Raw genomic sequence first — 16111 nt, 5'->3', positions numbered from 1 at the left:
AATTAGAGGACGAACTGTGTACCATACTTTACTCTATGTTTGTAAGACTAGAAGACCTCTCTAAATAGATAAGGGCATGTGTCAGTGCATGAAGCAAAATACAAGAACATAATGTGATTGCATAAATAATCCTTTAAAATGCATAAAAGCAAAATAATAATTGCTATGATTAAACCACAACATAAGTGTGAATTTTGTGATTGAAATAGAAATTTTGCACTTTTTTCCCACCCTGGCAGGTTGAAACAGACTGCCTCCATAATTGAGTAGATTAATGGTGGCAGCTGTGGAGAATGTAATACAGCACTGACGGCAACATAGGGGTTGATTAGACATTGGAGGTGTGAAATAGCGAAAGGCAAAAAACTATAAAGACCTAGACGGAGAGAATGACCGAAGCAGCCCACCAGTGTGGTTGCTTGGTTTGTCTTGAAAGCTCCGGAGCCAAATGATGAAAAGAGTGAAATTAAAGGCACATGATGAAAGACTTCTATGGCCATCAAAAGGAGAAAAAAACGTTTGCGACAACATGACTCCTGATTTATTGATTTCCCAGCTCAATTTTTTCATCCAGGGTGCTTCGAAAGAGCAAAGCAATCTATGAGTTTGTTGGCTGTTATTATATTCCCTTGGCAAATGGACACTCTCCACAAACACACACACACATACGCACGCAAACACACTGGAGTGCAACCCAGTGCACAAACACATGGAGCTCCCAGTGGGGCGGAGTTTTTAATCCTCAAATACACTGCCATAAATCAAACCCCACTCCCTCATGCCCCAGCTCGTCTCTCTCAATGAAAAGCTCAAGCCAGTGGCACATTAATAGCAATTTACAGGGCCAGCCATGCAAGGAGAGGAGCATCAACATAGCGTCCTTTATTTTGTAATTCCTTATTACTTTCACTCACTACACGGATGCTGAATTGGTAAAGAGAAGAGGATGAGACCTACCTACTTACTCCCTCTGAATGGATGTCATTCATGTTATACCTTTACCAGGAACCCTCAATCTTGCAATCGGAATTATCTTCTATCAGAGAAATGGCACATTTAAAATATATAAATGTATTTCAAAACACATTCTTTGGTACTGTCTTGCTCTACATTGACTTTGTATTGCATGAAGGTGCATCCTTGTCACTTCCAGTCTGCTAGCAGGAAAATACCTAAAAGCTGCCGTGTGCTGGGGTGCACTACCAGCAGGGTAACACACCCAGAACTAAGTTTTAATGCTGCCAAACCAAAAACCTGAGCCTTGAAGAAGACAGAAGTGCATTGGGCCGGGGTTGCCAACTATCACACTTCTGGCTTGTGACACACATTCACCTTTAGCACCTAATAATTCTCCCCTTTTAGTGGTTAATTGTCACTTAAGAAGACAGCAGTGTTGTAATTTTCTATCGTCTTTTTTATCGTCAGTGAACAAAGCAAAGGCAAGATGAGACCAATCTGAGAGGGTTAACAGGGAGATATGTGGAAACAATCAATACTGTCACAATGTTTTGTTTTTTTCTAATACAAAGAAAGCAATAACTTAATTTTTCCCCTAAAAAGTTTTTAGGGAAGTCAGGTACTTTCTTCCTGGGTGACAAATGAGTGTATTGCAGTTACTGTACTCTTTAGATTGTGTCCCAAACACATCGAATGAACTGCACAGTAATATTGATCTGACCCAACATCCTCTTTCAGAAGTCACATTACACAACATTATGTGTGGCTCCAAAAAACACTAAAACAGTAAATGACTCATTCATTTTACTATATGTGAAAATCAAAACTCTGTGTGCAAATGCACTTTCTTAAACCGGACAGACAGACAGACAGACAGACAGCAGATGATATAGAAGTGAACAGTGCAGGCACTACACTGCATTAACTGTATGTTTGAGTGAAGAAAAACCCATTTAATGATCCATTAAACTAATATCAACATACAGTTTTTTCAAGTTAAACTAACTAACTAAAGCTGTCAAATTAAGTAGAACAGAAAGAAACACAATATGCGCCTAAAGTTGCGTAAAATGGAAATGATCATGTAAAGTACAAGTACCTTAAAAATGCACTTCAGTAGGCCTACAGTATACTTAAGTCGATGTACTTAGTTATATTGCACTGTTAACATGAATACATTTAAATGTTTCTCCAATTATAGCAGTTGTTAAATATTCTGTTTCTTCTCAGTAGTTATACAAATTACTAACTAATTTTCTGTACATCACAATTCACAGTTAATTGGACAGTAAACAGTTTGAGGTACAATTTTTCAATTTTTAAACAATTAAGACGTGCACTTTGAATGAAAATAATTTGCCAGATGCATAAAGCATCAAAATAGATCTTGTTTATCCAAAAAAAAAAAAAAAAATTCCGACTGGGAGAACCCCCCCAACAGAGGTGCAGGCTAAGCTGCATATTTTTTTACACCCTGATGGTAAATTGAGTCCACATACAGTATGTGTACATGATTAAATGTACGGGTAAGTAGGCACATGGCATCATAATCTCACTCTAACCAAGTACCCAAAGTCGGCAGCCCTGCAGGATATAACTTCATAAACCTGAGGCTAGTTTCCTTGATTAATATTTAATAAATCACAGTTATGGCTGGACGAACTGTCGAGGTTTTTGTTAACTAAGCTATGCAAGGCCTAGTTTTGATCTTGGTAGGTTTAATGATGATCTTTCCCAGTGATTTGATCAAATTGTTGTAAATATGAAAGTATGTCATACAGTGTTCATGTCTACATTAAAGCCTGTTAGTTACTCATGCATATACTCTGCTGTTTTCAGGTTGAATGGCTGAAAAATGAAGAACTTCTGAACTCTGATGGTGCTGTTGATACAAGAGGTGACCACAATCTGATCATCTCAGAAGCCCGTCTCTCTGATTCCGGAAACTATACCTGTGTTGCCAGCAACATTGTGGCAAAAAGACGCAGTGCCACAGCCACTGTTGTAGTCTATGGTAAGAACTTCAGATTTATATTTTCTTATTTGTCTAAAGTTAGATCTCAGCTAAAAACACGTGACTGTCGAATTCTTTAGATTTGCAGTACAGATGATCAAAACAATGTCAAACAGCTTTCCTGTCTGCATCAAAATATCAATTTTCACTACAAAAGTAGGCTGTCAAATTGGCACCTCAAGCAAATTCCCCAAAGTCATTAATATAAAAAGCACTGCTCAACCGCAGCGTGTGGTCTTTTTTTTCACACAAGAGTCTATTGAGCAGGTAATGGGCAAGTGATCCCTCAAGTGTAAAAACAAGAAGACACAGGCACAATATTTACAAGAACTCAATTATTGATGGTGGAAAGGCAATGACGTGGGCTGTCACAACTCCCCGGCTTTTATCTGCCAGTGCTGAACACCTTGCGCGGAACGCTTTGTATAGCTGCAGGCCAGCAGACAGTGTTTCCAGCATTTTTATAGCCCTGTAGAGAGCTCTGCGGAGACAAAGGAGAATAAGTGAAATTATAATGTCATACGAGCACCACCTCCTTTCACACCAGAGGAATACCTTGTTAATTGGAGTGTTTCTGTGCTCACTTTACTGACCTTTCCTCCTGTTATTTTTATGTTTTTAGGGGAGGACACTTAGCTGCAGCAGGATTTGATCTAATTCTTTCTGACAGCCCGTTGTTGAGGCCCATCAATCATTAATTTTCTTAATGCTAATGAAGTCTAGACAGGCTTACTACTCCCAATAGCGTCTGACAGATGTACAATGGTTGAATAATAGTATTTCTTCCTGTTGTATGACAGCAAATGAGCTGATTAGTCAATCATCCTGCAATATTTTAGGCAACAACTCAAAGAAGGAAGAAGACAGAGGGGAAGTCACCATTGATCATCTTTGTAAAGACACCTCAGTCACTTTTCCTGATAAGACGTTCATTGTCACTTTTGAGTGAACCCCTGTTTTTCATGACAGAAACTATAATAGAAAGTAGGCCAGCTTCCATTCTTGCAATATCTGTTGATCACTTTCCTTTCATCCTTTGGCACCCTCAGTGAATGGAGGCTGGTCGTCGTGGACAGACTGGTCTCCCTGTAATGTACGCTGTGGTCGCGGTGTGCAGAAACGTTCTCGCACTTGCACAAATCCAGCTCCTCTCAATGGGGGAGCCTTCTGTGAGGGCATGTCGGTACAGAAGAGCACCTGCAACACACTGTGCCCAGGTGAGCACAAGGACACATTCTTCGTGCTGTCAGTGTTTGTGCATATGCTGAAAAACTTGCTTTTCCACTACTATAAAAGTCTTTGCACTAAAAATTGCCTGTTACAGTTATATATCACTTATTGCACATCAGTTTTGTGCATGTGTTTACATACATACATGCATGCATAATACATAACCCTGTATCTGCCTTGTACATTAAATAGGCAGGATGTTCTCATGCATTTCATGTATGTATACCTATGAAAAATAATGTGCTGATGGGTGTAAAGAAGGAAGTAAAGAGCGAATGTCCACATAAGTAAATAAATTGTTGGATGGGTCTAAGAAACACAGGACTTTCCCAAAGGTGACTGGTGTTCAGGACTGTGTGAAACCGAATGAATTTTGAGTGACTTTCAGGAACATTGTCACCATGTGTCTTCCCTAAACCTAACCAGTGTAACTTTATGTGAACTATCTGACTTTACATCAAGTACATAACATTTTTTTACTGGGAGTTACATGCTGGGACTATTTCTTGACGGGACACAGTGACTTTCTGCAGTCTTGTCATCACCATTTCTGTGGCTGACCAGGATATAATGTGGTTCACGACCCCACGTAAAACCACAAATTGTTGTTTTTACACTTCAACCTTTGTACAGATTTAACAAACAAGATGTACCATATTAACCAAAAGGGCACTCAAAGAGCTCTGACCTTAGTGAAGACAGAATTCCCTATCTCGCAATGTTGAGGATGCGATATACAACATTTAGCACATTAATGTAGTAGAAAACTGTTATTATCTATGTCCCCACTGGGTAGCTAATCGCCACAGCTCTGCACTGCACACCACCGCGTGATCAAACCCCACCGCCGACTAGGGTTTTAATACTGCAGAGCGACACAGACACGCCACCACACGAGTGTAAATGCTTGCAATGTTGTAGGCCAACAGTGTAGGCTCTGTGTAGAGCAGAATTCCGCCTTAAGGCCCAACCTTCACTGTGCCCCCACCAGGTTACCCTGGTGACAGTGAGCTAACCCTCACTAACACTGTTGATCACACACCTCCATGTTTGCTTGTGACATCCAAGGTGAGAGCCGTGTGCAATCCTGGCCCAGACTATGAATGTTGCACACTGCAAAAAAAATTTTTTAAAAAATATGTACCTGCCCCATGATTTAGATCTGCTTTAATATTTAATTTATTTGGTCTATGCTGCACTTTTTCAAATTAGTAGTTGTTTTTCTGTAATCCTGCTAACAAATTGACAAACAAATGCTGAATACATGATTTTCTCAGTGTAGGTAATAAGTGAGATTTAGGGTTGCTGGTAAGCAGCTTTTGTCTACCTTTGGAAAGAGCCAGGCTAGCATTTCCCCCTGCTTTTAGTCTTCGTGCTAAGTTAAGTTAACCATCTGCTGGCACCAGTTTGATATTTAACCGACTAACACTTGGCAAGAAAGCAAATAAGTGTTCAAAGAACTGAAGACACTCCATGCACAGCCGTGCCTCTCTCCTGGGTGCCAGCCGGTGAAGGATAAACCACAGAGAACCAAAAGGAAGTCAAAGTTCCAGTGCCAACAGGATACTCAGGTTAACACCTGTTTTATTGACAGGTTACTTTGCAAACAAAACCCTTTTTTGTCTTTAAAGGGCCAGTGTGTAATATTTGGCATGGTTTATTGTCAAATCTGAATCTGAATATTCTTATTATTCTTATATAAGTGTATAATCGCTATAAAATAAAATTTGTTTGGTTTTCGTAGCCTTATAATTATGCTTTTATATATATATATATATATATATATATATGTATAGCAAGGGCCTTGCTTTAGAGAGGTCGCCATCTTGCGGCGCCATGTATGTACAGCAGCCCGAGTGGACAATCCAGCCAGCCAGAGAACGCGTTTTGCATGTATAAATAAAGACAGCGGAAGGAAGGAAGAAGGAGGAGGAAACAGCAGAGTGTTAGTAGTTCGTCGATGGAGAGTAGTGAAAAGTTTTTTTAGTTATAAAGTTTGCAAATGGACCACACTTACCACGCAACAGGAGAGAATGAACCCGAACCGTCATCTGCGAGGAAAAGAAGACAAAACTTCACTCCTTGTGATGCACTCTCTGCGGCACTTTTCCTCCTGATCATATATCTCCCCAACGATGGTAGCAGTAGCACCGAATCCCATTCTGTGCAGCAGAATGGGAGCGGAGGATTCAGCCTCTCTTCTTGCCCACTCAGCATCCAAGTTCCTCATCTGTATGCTCCGGCTCAAACAGGTATGGCTCTGGGTCTGTGTCCACTACAAGAAACTCTTCAAAATCGCGTTCAAAGTCGTCCATTGCAGCTACTATAGTCCGGAGATATTGCTAGGTTAAATAAACAGCTGAGCTCTGTTTACCGGCTACGCTGTCAGTCAGTGTGCGGGCTGGAGATTGGTGGAGCAGAGAGGGGAGGGGGTACCCGCTAGGTAATGTAAACGAGTATGTGTGTGAACTGTGTGTGTTACGCTAGAAGAGTCAGAGTTTGGGACAGAGTCTTTTACCCCCTGGAGTGTTACCGGAGTTTTTGGAGTGCTTAAATAAACTGGCCTTTTTCCCGAACGCTCCTCTGGTCTCCTGCTCGTGAGGGATCCATTACAATATCGTAACATGGTTTAGATTTCTAAATAAACATTTACCTCGTCACTAGATAGAGCTACTCCTGAAAAACTCGTGTCTGCGCAAGGCTTTTTGTCCCTATGAGGCCACCGTCATTTACCCAACGGGAGGGGTGAGCGAGTGAGCCCTGCAATCTAGAATTTGACCACTGATGTCACTGTTTTCAACCCATTTTACACACTGGCCCTTTAATGTAAGTTGTCAAAGTGTTAACCTGAGTACCCTAGTGTACACTGGAACTTGGATTTCCTTTTGGTTCAAAGCAAATAAGTGTACTTCCTAAAACGTAAAAGCATTCAGTTAAAAAGACTACAAATGTAACAAAAATGGTCTCTGTCATCGATTGCTGAAGAGAGTAAAGTGCTTCTGTAAGTTGATTTTATTACCTATAATTAACAGAGGATGCTGCCGGTGTCAGAGGTAGGGAATCAGTCTAAAAGCCTGAGGTAAGCCTCGCAGTCAGCAGCAACCAGTTACAATTCACAGTGAAGGCATTGCACGTCTGCAGTGCTGATAGTGACAGTGGTTTGCATCTGAAATCTAATGCAGTGGACCTTAAAAAACAGCAAATGAAGAGAAAATGCATGGGAAATGGAGAGAGGAGTGAAAAAAGAAAGGGATACAGAGAACCTGTGAGAGAGAAACAAACAGCAGAAGCTTAGGGTGTGAGAAGAGGGGCAGAGCTGCAGTTCCAGTTATCAAAACTTCCATGTAATCTGCTCTGCCCAAGTGTTTTGTTTTTTTTTTCCAAGACAAGCTCAAATTTATGATTTCAACCACAGCACCAACATAAAGGGAAATGCTCATCAGGTTTAAGAAAAAAAAGTTATCAGTGGAAGGCAGTGCACTCCTCCAAACATTATCTCCTCTTTGCCAACTGCCTCCTTCTGAAGGATTCTTTATCCCGCATCAGAGTTTTAACATAAACAGGGTGCATTTGCGTTTAGATTAGCAGGAAGAAGGGAACCTTTAGAGCATTTGGAGGTGGAAAGGAGACTTGATAGAGTACAGCATAAGCAGGGTGTCTTTGTGCTCCAAGTCAGCAAGGCGGCACAACATTTTGGCACCCTGAGGAGGAAAATGTTTTCGTGAAGTTAGTGGTGCAGCTGTTACCTTGAAAGTGTTTCCTCATAAACTCCCAGAGAACTAATAAATGAATCAAATTGGTTTGAATCTTTTATAAGAACTAAGGACATCCTTGTCATGTCAGTTAAAAACAAAAATCTGTGTTTTTCTTTATCTTCTTTAGTCATTTATGCTTTGTTTGTATGAGTGTTTTGTTCCCACATTGAAGGGATGACAGTGTATTTAAACAATGCATTCTGCACATCAAACCTTTGTATGCGCCTCCTCCATTTACTTAAACATTTGCATGTGATTCCCTCAGTGGATGGTGGCTGGGGAGAGTGGAGCGAGTGGTCAGTTTGCAGCTCAGACTGTGAGAGGCAACGCAGCAGAGAGTGCACTGCTCCGGAGCCCAAACACGGGGGTCGGCTGTGTGACGGGGTGGCGCTGGCCATGGTCAACTGCACCGGCGGCCTCTGCACACAGAGTGGGTAACATCACCATCATCATCATCACCCCCCCGCTTAACAATGAAACAAAAGATAGCTTTGCATCATTACTGTCAGTCCCATTGTGTTCAGGGGCTGTGTCATTATAGATTTACTGTTCATAATTTTTGGCAGTGTGGGGCTAGATCATGATCATCATTATAATCATGCTCATTACCAGCACCGTCATCCATCTTCATTATTCATCCTCTCCACTCTACATACATAACACACAGTGTGCATGGGCATGGATGCATCCACAAGTAGAAATGAAATCAACCAAGACTTGTAGCATTTAAAAGGTCAAAGAGAAACTCTCAAATTCTGATGTTTCTCTGTCTTTGCAGATCGAAAGTTGCTACATGATCCTAAGCCACAGGGTGAGTTTCTCCTCAGCTTCCATTACTTACTATAATGTTATTGTAAAGATATCACTGTCCACAACCATGGCCTGGAAGAATACTTGTGCAGTAATTTAGTTTATAAAATGACCAGACAGGACTTGATATTGATTGGCTGGAGGGAGTCAGGTAGCCTCAGTGCTCTTATTTAGTGTCATCATCACCTTTATAAATTACTTATTCTTGGGCTGCTTGTTCCAGCTGTTGCTAGGCTACACCGTTTACTATTTGCTGGAGCTGTAAAGTAACATACACCACACAAGTCTGCGGTTGATGAGGATAGTGCCAACACAGTGTTTCTATTGAGGACCCTGACACGCAGGACTTTTATCTGCAGGGTGAACTGGCAGTAAGTGAGAGAAATATGTGTGACTGGTGTTTGAGCCAAGCAAATCAGTAATATTACCCAAAGAGAGCACATTGCCACAAAATAGGAAACAATACTTATTTTGTGATGGCTGGAAAGCAGCCATGGTATAAAAGGGATAAATCACTCTGACAGCTGGGTTATGAAAACTAACACACTCTGCATGACTCATTGTGAATTCTCCCATACTTAGAATAAAGACGAGAGGTATTTCAGATGTTCTGACGGACAGGTAGCATACAATGTGTATGAATAATAAGTGGAAAATACAAGCATATATTTTTTTGAGTTCATTCATAGTATGTCGTTTAGCAGATAAGAAAAGAAATACATTTCTATTAAAAGCATTGGATTTCCAGGCTGGTTGTGATTTTGGTGTCACAGCTTAGACGTTTCTGACTGGTGGCTGCTATCTAATCGCAGCTGAAATGGTTAAGCAAGAGACTGTCATGATTCATGAGTGTTTTCTCCACCCTTGGCATCCATTTTCACTCCATTTACAGTAACATACTACATGTCGAATCATGTTACATGTTAATTGACTTAACGTTAATTAAAAAGAAATACCATTAACTCTGCTATTGTTAAAATAAACACAGTGGAGTTAAACTGCATTGTGTAGGTACAATAGTATGATAGGGGCAGTTTAACCCTCAATCATAAATACATATTTTTCCTCTTACCTGTGGAGCTATTTATCATTTAAGATTGTTTTTGTGTTTTGGTGTGTGTTGCAGAGAGATATTGGTCGTAGTGATGTCTGCCTTCTCTCCAGTATAATGGAACTAGGTGGCACTCTGTTTGTGGTGCTCAAAGCACCAAAAAAAAAAAAAACATCTGAAAAACTCAATAGCAATGTCTCTGCAGAAATCATGACCCAGTTCAGGATAATTCACAAACCTTGTTGTGAGCAGTTTCATGTAGGAACTGTTTTGTTTCTACCGAACTACACCCCCCAACCGTATGACCGCACTGAAGGAAGCGTGCATTTACTACTGGCTTACCTAACACCTCAGAGCTAGTTGAAGTTACAGCTCAGCCAAGGAGGACGCCATTAATCTCCACAGATTCTGGTGATGGGGCACAATATTGGTATCAGAAGCGTTCTGGTTTTCGTTTGTTTTCTGTAGTCCCAGTAGTATCATCCAATCTTGTTTAAATGGCAGGTTAACAGTCCATGTTGAGAGGCAGAGCCCATTGGCCAAAAAGCAATCTCAGAACCTGTCAACTACAGTGTGACGACAGTTTAACTTTTTACCAACCTCTCTTCCATGAGTAGATGCACACGTTCTTTTTTTTTAAGATTATATTTGGGGCTTTTATGCCTTTGTTTGACAAGACAGATTAAGCGTGAAAGGAAGGGAGAGAGGACAACATGCAGCAAAGGGCCACAGGTATGAACCCAACCCGCTGCGGCAAGGGCATCTGCTCCACCCACTTAGCTACTGAGCACCCCAGTGCACGCTTTCTTCTTTGCAGTCATACGGTTGGTGGGTGTTAGGGAAAAAGAAAATAGTTCCAACATGAAACTGTTCACAACAAGGTGTGTAGGTCACCATGAGTTACTAAGTCATGAGGTCATTTTTGATAAGAGACATCGCTCTTGAGTGTTTTTTGATGTATTTTTTTGGTGCTTTGAGCACCACAAGCTGAGTGCCATCTAGTTCCATTATATTGGAGAGAGGGCAGACATCTCTACAGCCAATATCTCTAACACTCGTCAACTAGCATCAAAACTATCTGGACTGATAAATAGCAGGTAGAGGAAAAAATATGTATTTTGATTTTTGGCTCAATGTCCCTTTAATAACAGTAATGAATGATTAATTCTGTCAACTGAATCAACTGTCCCCAACTTCATTATGACCTCACCAGTGCCTTTATACTGTAAATTTCCACTAACACCATTATTTTTGAGTCCATCGGTATAAAATTTCAAGCCAAGCTGCCTGTGGTTTATGCATTATTGCCGTCTCGGATAATGGGCCATTTATGTGTTGATTGCTGCTGTGTAGGGTTCTACCTACTAAGCCACAGGCACATGTTCTCCTTACTTGTCCTTTAACACAGTTATGTATTTTTGTTTGTCAGAAATGGGAAAAAGAATGCAGTCAGGCTGCCAAAACTTCCCAAGCCCCCAATTAACCTGCTACTGTAGCTGTTAATGCCGCTTTGCATATTTTGTCAATTTCTCCTCATTTGAGCTTCAGGCTACTTAGAGGATTTCTCAGCATGTCCTGTTTCAGTGCAGATCTCATTATCTTTCAAGAACAAGCTAGCAGCCCCTTTATTTCCCACTCATTCTTTTTCTTTGTGGAGTTGGACGCTGCAGTACTGGTGGGACCAGATAGAGCATAATCATTGCCGATGAGCTAATTTAATGAATTGGTTTTGTCACATTATCCCAGTGGAACGCAGAGTGCCTCCAACGCCAGAGCCAAGCAGTGTTTGAAATGACAGTCAGGTGCTGGGTTGATTATAATCGCCTTCCTTCCGAGGTTCCTCATTAGTAGCTTTAACACTCCACGATGGAACAATGAAGCTGTGCATAAGGAGGCAGGGCAGACGAGGAATAGAAAACAAAAAAAAGGCACTAAAGTAGCTCGGAACCAAGGTAGACTTGCCTCCTATAAAAGACTTCCATATCTGTAACTCAGCCGATGTCCTACAGCAACGCAGATTTTCAGTTTATTCTGGGAGAAAATGTCTTCCAGCTTCCTAATTAAGCGTGGTAGACTTAAAAAGCAAAAGCACAAAAAAAAAAGACTTACTCAAAAATTTGTTTCTCTCTCTTACTCACTCTTTCTTTCCAAGGTGTGGAGAGCAGCAGTGATGTGGCCTTGTATTCAGGCCTTGCTGCGGGGGTGGTGACAGTGGTGCTGCTGATCATTGCTGTCACTCTTTACCGAAGGAGCCAGAGTGAGTACGGTGTTGATGTCATCGACTCCTCCGCCCTCACTGGGGGCTTTCAGTCCTTCAGCTTCAAGACCTCTCGACAAGGTGAGCCAGCGACTTTATATGTGTCTCACAAATCCGATTTGCACTCAAGATTGAGCCATAAAAGGCTACATCCCACTGTGAACATAGCCTTCCCACCACATAATGTATCCATAGTAGTAACATAAGAAAGCGGACAAAAGAGACTCTTAGTGTTACTTGTGGTTGAAATAATAGAGGGTAGATGGAAAAGACAGGAAAAGATGATGTGTTAGATAATGATATAGTATGTAATGGAAGTTTTATTAAGCTTCCTGTAATAGTCTCCATTTAAATCTAATAGAATTTAGGACATATCCTGAGGAGGACATCTTTGATATTTCACTCTGTACATTCAGAATATGCAGCATATCTTAGCTGTGTGGTGGCGTGTAGGAGAGTCTGGTGCCATGTTGGAGGATTTAATTAATTCATTAAGATATGCACGCTGTTTGACTCCGGTAGAATCACACTCAGCACACCCCATAAATTAAAGAGAGTAGAGTTGAAACACCTCTCATTCCTGCTGCTGTATGATAGCTCCAGGTTTTCAATAAACTAAAAAAGAACGACACCATACAGTAAATAGGCACAACAATTGTATGACAGTTTAATTTAGTGGTTTAATTTAGCTCAGTACAGGCTTTACTGTTTTGGTATGCATTTAAACTTATACTAGTTAATAAAGTTTTTATTCTGTATCAGGAATCCAAACAACTTTAGAAATACATAAAAGAGGTTTATGTGATTCTGAAGAGCCTCTTCACCACCTAAAGATACCAAACTTTTCTTTGCTCTTGACTTTGCAATAAGAGGTTGTTAAAACACAGTTACAAGCAAGTACTAAAATTGCTCTCCACCACCTAATTTGCATAAATACAGCCCCAGCTGTGCTGCTTCACCCACCTTTGCACAAGTGGGTTCATCTGGATTCTAGAAATGGACAAAAGCACACACACACAAGCACAACTGGCATTTGGATAACACATGCTGTGAAGATACAGCATTAAATGTGTTTGCTGAAATTAGAAATGGATTTAACAATTTACTTATTTTGAATATTGACTTTTTTATTAAAGGTCCAGGATACTGGCAGAAATGGAAAATTATTACCGATACCACTTTTTCCTTCCTGATTCCGATCCCTGAACCTTAGGTATCTGCCGATACCAAGTACCGATCCGATACCAGCGTGTAAAATAAAAATGGATGGGATATGAATTGTTGTATGTCTCAACTCCTAAAACTCTATGTAAAATATTAAGAAATAAATCCATAATAGTAGAATGAATGCCATTAAACTTTTTTTTTATTATTATCCAGTGTTGACACAGATCAAGACACAGGTTAAAGTGCAGCCACACAATTTGGTAAAAAAAAGAGATTTTAAAGGCTACAGTAGAATGCTTTTTAAATTCTGCTCCGTTTCCGTTTCATTTGCCTGTAGCATGCATATGCGTAATTAAGTGGTATCGGATTGGTCATAGGCTGTACTCGCCACATTTTAGGCAGTATTGGAGGCATTTCCGATACTGGTATCGTATCGGTACAACTCTAAAAATGATATAATGAAAATAAGCCTGAAAATAAGAATGTTGCATTTTTGTTACCTCAGAATGAGCCATTTATATCTACATAGGGAGTGGACCGTCATTCACAGAGTCCACCATATTGCACCGCCATGTTTCTACCACAGCCTAGATTGGACAAACCGAACTCGCGTTTTCGTGACCGGCCTCCAAAGTTAGCAGCCCTCTACGAAGAGCTGAACAGCGCCGAAATAAACCACAGATTTTTAATGTGAAACTGCTTTAGTCAGGGTTTTTCACTAGTATAATTTAGCTGTTCTATTTGTTCTGGAGAGCAACAGACCTCTGTGGATAATTAAGCTCCCTGAAAAAACCTCCTGAACATCCGGATCCTTAAGTAATCAGAGAAAAAAAGGTGAGCACACATTAGCAGTTGCTAGGCTACTGCCTGTATGCAACAAGCTAAACAGTGTCAAAGAAACACTAGTTTGTAACACAAAACTGCCCTTTTCAGTGTTTTTACCCGTTTTAATCACCAGGGGTCTCATTTATTAAACACTGGTAGGGTCCATACTAAAAATATACGAGCAGACAAAAGCTGAAAAATGGCATACAGGGGGAGATGGTGACACAGCGCTGATGAAATAATGACTGAAATTTAATGTGGTTACAACTGAAAGCTGCTTATTGAAAAGTTATGGCTCACTAGCACAAGCACAGATAACACTGCTGGACTGAATGTTTCTGATAAAGTGGATCTGTAAGTAACGTGTGATATGAGGCAAAGTTAAATATGTGAGAGGAAGGCATCATTATTCGTATAATAATTCCTCTCGCATTTAATTTCTACAGTCTGGCTTCAGTTCACCACCTTACCATCTGCGTCCCCAATTTCCCCGTCTCCAAAATGTTTGTATGCATAGGTCAGAGATAGCCCACAGGTGCACACATTCTCTGGTCAAGTTTGTTTTTATTGATCACAACTTTTGCGTGGGAAGTGGCATACTCCTCTGTCAGGCCTTATTATATACATATATGCGGTTATAAGTGAGACCCCAGGTCCATTTATTTCCGATGATGCAACTCCCTCTAAAAACCTCCTTAACAATGAACAATAAAGGAATCCTAAGGGTGAGACAGATGGAGCCTTCTGTCCGTTCATTTCATCCTGATGTGTGCACATTTCCTGAAAGCTTGTGGATATGGATGAAACAGAGCAATACTACAGAAGATCATGGAGGCAGTGTAGCATATTTCAAGCAAGATTCAACCATAGGAGATGACAGAGAAATTAAAATAACAACATAACTGAATTAATTGGCAATATAGTGAAAATAATGCTCCATCCACATGTTGGGATGTAACGTTATATGGCTGCACAGACCATCACCGCCTACAACACTGCCTCAGTTTAAAGGTATGATATAATGACCTCCTCCACTGTCTTGTTTGTTGTTTCGTGAAACTTTTGACACTGCCCTCTGTTGGCTGTATCTATGCCAACATAAAGAACACATGGAGTGTGAGGAGGCTTTTCGTCTACAACCGAATCACACTATTTCTATGAGGTCAATGTTTCAAAAGACCCTAAAATCCATCAAAAATCAATTTAACTCTGCACTTTTGCCTCGTAATACCATGAGATGGCATTATAATATAAATGAAGTGTCAGTCTCCTTCAAACATAGGATCTACACACAGATAAAGAAGGGAGACCAGACACAGGTCTCATTTTTCAGCTTGTCTCTGTAGGTGAATAAAAAATATACAGCACACACCCACACACACTTTCGCACTTTATGGAGACCACAGGATGCAAGATGTGGTTTTGAATCTTCATTGCACCTCATTTCCATTTCCAGTACTGTAAATGTACTCACATATTAATGTCATTGTATGTAAAATAAACTACAGAACATGTAAGCAAGCTGTACAGTTTTGTATTTATATGTATATATGTATGAATTATGCATACATTTCCTTGTATTGTGATATAACTACATCAATAATTAAACTGCTTTAGGGGCTAAAATGACTGGATTTAATTTTTCAGTGTGTTTACTTCAGCCTTCTGGAGATTCTTGCTGTCTGTGGTGTAGTGCACTAAATGTCCAATAACACAAACAGTGTTAAGCTTAATCTATAAAGCACACCATGCATTTATTACTTTATTGCAAACATCAGTATACCCCAAGCAATAAACGCGCACTGAAAACTTATGGTAACAAGCACATTTTGTGCTCTTAACAATTTTACAATTGAACTCTTATCTATTATTACTAAGATCTTCTTAGTACTGTCACTTCAGCAAAATATTAAACAAGAGGTGTATCATCAGGGTAGTGAGTCAGTTTGTGGCATTATTGGCTGTTCTGGGCATTTTCTTACATACTACAGAACTTCAATTAATTATTCATGATTTAAAATTAAAAATTTAATTTATTAGTGTTT

General features: G+C 40.2%; 1 protein-coding gene across 1 annotated transcript in view; it reads left to right on the top strand.

Moving 5' to 3' along the window:
* The window catches only part of LOC117269567 (netrin receptor UNC5D-like), a 245045-nt gene that overhangs the window by 199389 nt on the left and 29545 nt on the right, over window positions 1-16111 (top strand). The window contains exons 5-9 of the mRNA XM_033646670.2: window positions 2797-2971; window positions 4021-4188; window positions 8222-8386; window positions 8735-8767; window positions 11970-12155. Coding sequence (XP_033502561.1) covers window positions 2797-2971; window positions 4021-4188; window positions 8222-8386; window positions 8735-8767; window positions 11970-12155 — 727 coding nt within the window. The remainder of the gene's footprint in view (window positions 1-2796; window positions 2972-4020; window positions 4189-8221; window positions 8387-8734; window positions 8768-11969; window positions 12156-16111) is intronic.

The sequence above is a fragment of the Epinephelus lanceolatus genome, chromosome 19, assembly GCF_041903045.1.
Source record: "Epinephelus lanceolatus isolate andai-2023 chromosome 19, ASM4190304v1, whole genome shotgun sequence".
Lineage (NCBI taxonomy): Eukaryota > Metazoa > Chordata > Actinopteri > Perciformes > Serranidae > Epinephelus > Epinephelus lanceolatus.
This window is presented reverse-complemented; position numbering and strand designations above follow the sequence as displayed.